The following is a 5832-nucleotide window of genomic DNA, read 5'->3' as shown; positions in this document are numbered from 1 at the left end:
TTTATTTTAAATGCCAACGGCCAGGCAAGTACAATATACAGCTTCCCTATGGCGTGGGAGCAAGTAATTGGGGACCTAATTCTTGAGCCAGTCAAGAGGCAGTTGGGATTTACTCTGAACTTGTAGCACTGAGGCACTGGTGCCAAGAGAACCCTGAGGAGGTTTGCAGAGAAATGGTCTGTGCATCCTATCAAAGGCTACAGATAATCTTGCAAACTCTCCATCCAGCTGGGTTCCCCAAAACTGCAGTATGGAACATTGTTCCCGGTAGGGTCTGTGTGGGTTCATGAAGCAGTAGAGAGGTTCAGAGGCTCACTAGCAAGCTTCAGCTTCCCAGGCCTAGACTAGGCATCAGCAGTGGAGTCTGGGCTTTCCTTAACACAAATTCTAGGGCAGTGGTTATCAACCTTCCTAATGCTGCAACTCTTTAATACAGTTCCTCATGAGACGGTGACTTCCACCCATAAGATTGTTTTTGTTGCTGCTTCATAACTGTAATTTTGCTACTGTTATGAATCATAATGTAAATATTCTTGGAGATAGAAATTTGTCAAAGGGGTCAGACCCACAGTTTAAAAACTGCTGTTCTGGGGCAAGGTTGAGGGGTTTATAATGGCTAGGAAAGAGGCCAAGGGCTCATGAGCCTTTCCTGCTGGAGCACTTAGGCCATCTGTGGCTCACCGAGCTGCCGCTAAGGAAGGGTTTGGGTCCTGGGGTGGGTCCTGAGCAGGAGCAGGGCCAGGTTGGCCAGGCCTCAGTGCTCGGGGCAGACAGTGATTGATGAAGAAATTCTGCAGGAAGCGGCGCCGCAGGCCCTCTGGCAGGTAGTGGTGGATGAAATACATGATCATCAGGCCACGGCCTGGGTAATAGCGGCGGCGTGGCTGAGCTGCCAGCAGTGCATCGATGATGGCATCTACAACCGGGCTGAGGTCAGACACTGCCATGTTGAGCGAATGCAGGAACTGCCTATGCAAGTGCTCGATGTAGTCTTCACCATAGGCCTGCAGCAGCTCTCCAGGCAGGCTGGCCAGCAGCAGTTGCTTGCGCTTCTCCCAGAGGTTCACATTGGTCACTGCCTCTGAAGGAGGGACCGCAAGGTCAGAAGACAGCAGCTGGAGGAGCCGGAGGCCCCTATTTAAGGAGAACTGTGCCTATAACCCAAGCCACACGAGATCCTCAGACCACACGCATGTCCCACCCCAAACCTGACCCTCACCTGTCTTGAAGCAGCCAGGCTGAATAATGCTGACCTTGATACCCCAGGGAAGCAGTTCACAGCCAAACGTGTCCATAAGCAGTGCCACAGCCGCCTTGGAGGTGCCATAGGCTGCCAGACAGGGGTACGGCATGTCTCCTGGATAGAATGAGGAAGAGGCTGCTCAGCCTTGGCCAGGGGTTCCCCAAACCACTCTTCACCTGATAGCAGCTCCTTCACTACTGTGCCTCAGAGTGGAAGGGCACTTACCTGCTGGGCTGCCCACAGTCACAATCCGTCCCCTTGAGTGACGCAGCAGTGGCAGGAGGCCCTTGGTCAGCTCAAGTGCACCAAAGAAGTTCACCTCCATGCAGTTTCGGAATGTTGCCACTGGAGACAGCTCCACATCAGCCACTACGCTGTTGAGGCCAGCGTTGTTAACCAGACCCCACAGGCCTGAGGGCACAAAAGCAGGAGGGAAGCTTCAGGGCAGCCGACAGCAAACATGTAGTCCTTGCCTCCCTCACACTCACCCAGCCATGCCCCGCCCTAATGGAGCCACTTCTGCTAACCAGTGCCTGTGGTGTGAGACTTGGTGAGTTCCAGCACACGACTGATGTCCTCTGGCTTGGTCAGGTCCATCTTCAGCAGCTTTAAGCGAGGGGAACAGCAGGCACGCAGTTCTAGGGCACCAGGGCCATTCAAATCCAACACAGTGGCCAGCACCATGAAGCCCATGGCATCCAGTTTCTTAGCTGCCTCCTTGCCAAAACCAGTGTCACAACCTAACCAGAATAAGATAGCCAATGATCTTCACAATGGCCCAGCCCAAGACAAGCAAAGGATCATCAGTATCCGGGTGGAATCTAGGCTCCTGAACACTCAACCCTCCTTCCTTACAAATAAATGTGTTATAAGTTTGTCCTCTTGACTGAGCCCTGAACATCAACAATTTTGTGACAGCTGTCGCCTCCCTGATTCCCTACAGCTAATCCCTCAAGTGTGACTGATAAACTTTACTTTATAGAAGAAACAGAGACCTAAGCTGACCCCATCTTGTCTCCTGAATTTACTGCCTAAGCCAGAGGGATATTTTTCAAAAAAAAAAAAAAAAAAAAAAAAAAAGACTATCACTCTGCTGCAGCTAATTCCCAGAGGCTTTGTGCTTCCTTAGGATCCTGTGGGCCTTAGAATAAAGCCACAGCTCTCTGATGACATCATCCTGGCCCTGTTCAACCTGAGCACTCCTATCAGCCTCGATTATTATTATTATCAGTCCCCTATTATTGTTCCAGGCTCAAATTGGAGCTCCATTCCCAACTTCCCCTTGAAATCTGCCCTTGGAATTCCAATCACTGACTTTGGCCATATATGTTTGCTGAACCCCAGAGCACTTCCCTCTCAGGACAGGAAGCATGCACGGTAAGTGAAGAAAACAGACCTGCACTGGAATCCCTTCCCACACCACCAAGTGTGACCTGAGGTCGGCTACCACTCATGGAGGCTTCATTTTCTTGTCCTTGGTATGCAGAGATAAGAACCACCAGGCAAGGCCCCAGTGTGGGGGTCCCTGGTACTGATAAGCCCTTGCTTCCTTGATGGTTTCCATTCTGATCCTGGCTCGGTGGGTGGCCAGTGAGAGGAGGAGGAGGGCCAGTGAAGGAGGAGGTGCTGTGGAGCCCGCCAGCCCCGAGGTCCTGCTGTGCAGAAAAGCTGCTTTGCAGCTCAGCTTCCCCACTCCTGGACAAACAGCACCCCTCCTCGTCTCAGCCCCGCCCCCTATGCTGAGAGGAGAACAAAGCTGGGCAGGGGGCTGCAAACTGGGCTTTGTGTGGCTGGGGCCTGCCAGCCTGTGTTGAGGGGTCCTTCTCAGGCAAATCTGACTGGGGGAGGGGACTGCGTGTGCACAGATACACACATTTGCCTCTGCTCCCTTCTGGAGCAGTTAGCACTCCACTAAAGCCTGCCAGAGCTTTAGCTCTGGGGTCCCAACAGTCACCCCCACATCTTACCCTCTTGCTCACATGCTGAGATTCCTAACCTGCCTGGATGTTCACACATGAGCTTGACCCATCACTCATCCGCACAAAGATATACACATGCATGCACACAAGGTCCCTTCCACACCAAACAGTCCAAACTTGACTCCATGGCTGAGCTGTGGAATGGATTTGACAAACAGCTCTTGGGCATTCTCAGGGAGGAATGAGAGACAGCTCTGCAGGCAGAAGGCTCAGTGTACTTGGCAGGGTGGCCAGGACCCGGTCACTTAAGTGCCTTGCTGCTTGGTGGTGACTGGGAAAACCCCAGAATTTGCAGGCATCAGGAAGCTAGCCGCCAACTTCCGGTCTTACACAGGAGAAGGCTGAGCAGTCCTCACTCCCAAACGCTGAGCTCGGAAGTGATAAAGGGAGCCCAGGTCACAGAAAGCATCCCATTTCTCACCTCTTGCTGGAGCTCAGGACTAGAACTGACTGCAGAACTGAAGACCTAAGTGAGGTCTTAGGAAAGACTGCCTTGCCCGGCCAGTAGAACCTGAAATGGCCTAGGACCTGGTGAAATAGCTCAGATGAGAGAACAGGAAGGGATCCTATAACCTAGTCCCTGCTGCTTTCCAAGAGGGTTTGGTACCTTTCCTTCCTCAGCCTCCTGACTCTGGGGTTCCCTGAGGCTTCCCACTCACCCTGGAAGTCTCTTCCCTCTTCCTCTGCTGAAGACCTTCTGTGCCACCCTCGTCTACCTTACTACAGTCTGCTTTCTCACTTGACGTTCAGGTTCAGGTCTCCTCCCAAGGAAATTTCACATCCACCACAGCCAGGCTGGTTATTGACTATTCCCCTTCCCAAATCCTATGCATATTCCTGTCTTAAGCCTTTGTCCCACACCTTTTGTGATCCAAGACACCTTTCATATTCCACCTGTCTCCACCCAACGTCCTCCAAGGTCCAGTTCAAGGATTTCCTCCTAAATTCTCCCAGCCCCATCCGACCATACAGACCACCCATAAAGGACCAAGATCTCTGAACCGCCATGGTGGTTGGGGAAGAAATAAGGCTGCCCCTCCTCCCATGCAATGGACCAATGCCCCCTGGCCTTCCTCCCCCTCCCCATTTCCTGCTGGGTCTGCAGCCCCCCTTCCCCTTCCCTCCCTCTGATGACAGATTTATCCCCTGCTCCAGACAAAGAGAGCTCAGCCAGGCACCAGAGACACCTGAGTCCAGCCCTCCAAAGCCTCTTTCCCGGGCACCCAGGACTAGGCAGGATGAAGTGCTAGGTGCAGACGGCTGCAGTTTTGGCAGTGGGTAACTGGATCTAAGCAGCAGCTATTATCCAGCTGCTGTGACCTCAGGCGGTTCAGAGCTCCAAGGATTCCAGCCAGTGGAGGTCAGGAGGAGCAGAACTGGCGTCTGAGCGCTCTGTCTCTAGAGAACAGCCGACAGTGTGTTCCACTGACGTGGGGACGCCAGGCAGAGTTCAAGGAATGGCATTCTCCTTTCTCGGGTCTTCTGTCCCTTAGAGTACTGTCCTCTGCTCCACACCTGGTCTCTTAGGGACCAGCACTGCATAAACTCTGTCTCTCCTCGGTCACTCGTTTTCTTTGAGCACCTGCCCACTCCCTACCTAACTTTCCCTCCTACTCTTCCCGCGGTCGCAGGTAGTTAACCCGGACTTGGTGAGGTGCCCGGAGCTTCCTACTTGGCGCACTCTATTGCATCTCGGAGTGAAGGACTCTCACATCTGAGCTGCGGAGTCCGCCTTGATGGAGCCCAAGGGAATCCCCCTAGGTGTACGGTCCCGCCCTCCAGCCTGGAGTCCCTGCGCTCTGCGCACTCACCGGTGATGAGCACCGCGCGAGTGGCCACGGGCAGGAGAGGAGGGCGCGCCAGGCGGGACAACGCGATCCAGCCAGCAGCAGCTAGCACCACGAGTGCCGCCGGCGGGGGCAACAGGCGCTGGCACAGCCAGTCCAGCGCGGCCAGCAGCGCCAGCGCCGCCAACAACGGGCGGCCCAGACGCAGGTCTGAGCGCAGCAGCTGTAGCAGCGCGCGGGCGGCCACTAGCAGCCAGGCGCCGCCCGACGGCCAAGGCCAGCGCTCCATGACTGCGGGGCCGGGCCGGGCTTGGGCGGGGCGGGGGCCGGGTTGGGGAGCGCGGAGAGGGACTCAGGGCCGGGACACGGAGTGTAGAAACCACGGCCTGGGGTAGGAGGGATATTCGCTTTCTTTGCGGGCCCTCGGACCCAGCTTATAAAGCGCCCCCGGGGGCGGGGTGGGGGCGGGGCGAAGGCGGAGCTGGGGTGGGCTTTCCTGCACTTCTATCTCGGCACCCCACGCCGGGCAGGTGCCCCCCCGCCCCCGCCCCCTCGGCTAGATCCGCTTTCGAAGAAGCCGGAACAAAGTCCCAAGTTGTTGCACGAGGCGGAGCCGTCATACGCCGGCTTCTCCAGGGAAAGGGCCAGTCTGCCCAACCCTGTTCCCTGCATCTCATTCACTCCTGCGCGCCTACTGGCACGCCAAGGGCTCTGAGCCTCTGCGCTCAGGTGTGCACACTCTGCTCACGCTTCCTCAGAACACCTAACTACACACACACACACACACACTCACGCACGGACGCGCGCGCGCGCACACACACAC

General features: G+C 55.5%; 1 protein-coding gene across 1 annotated transcript; it reads right to left on the bottom strand.

Annotated features, from left to right (window-relative positions):
- Hsd11b2 (hydroxysteroid 11-beta dehydrogenase 2) lies at window positions 1-5403 on the bottom strand. The gene is made up of 5 exons (XM_057753966.1): window positions 5034-5403; window positions 1771-1983; window positions 1469-1654; window positions 1220-1357; window positions 1-1081 (listed from the first exon to the last, which is right to left on the bottom strand). The coding sequence occupies exons 1-5, from the start codon at window positions 5296-5298 to the stop codon at window positions 678-680; spliced, it is 1206 nt and encodes a 401-aa protein (XP_057609949.1). The 5' UTR covers window positions 5299-5403; the 3' UTR covers window positions 1-677.
- Window positions 5404-5832: the final 429 nt, after the last annotated feature.

This window comes from Chionomys nivalis, chromosome 21 (assembly GCF_950005125.1).
Source record: "Chionomys nivalis chromosome 21, mChiNiv1.1, whole genome shotgun sequence".
Classification (NCBI taxonomy): Eukaryota; Metazoa; Chordata; class Mammalia; order Rodentia; family Cricetidae; genus Chionomys; species Chionomys nivalis.
This window is presented reverse-complemented; position numbering and strand designations above follow the sequence as displayed.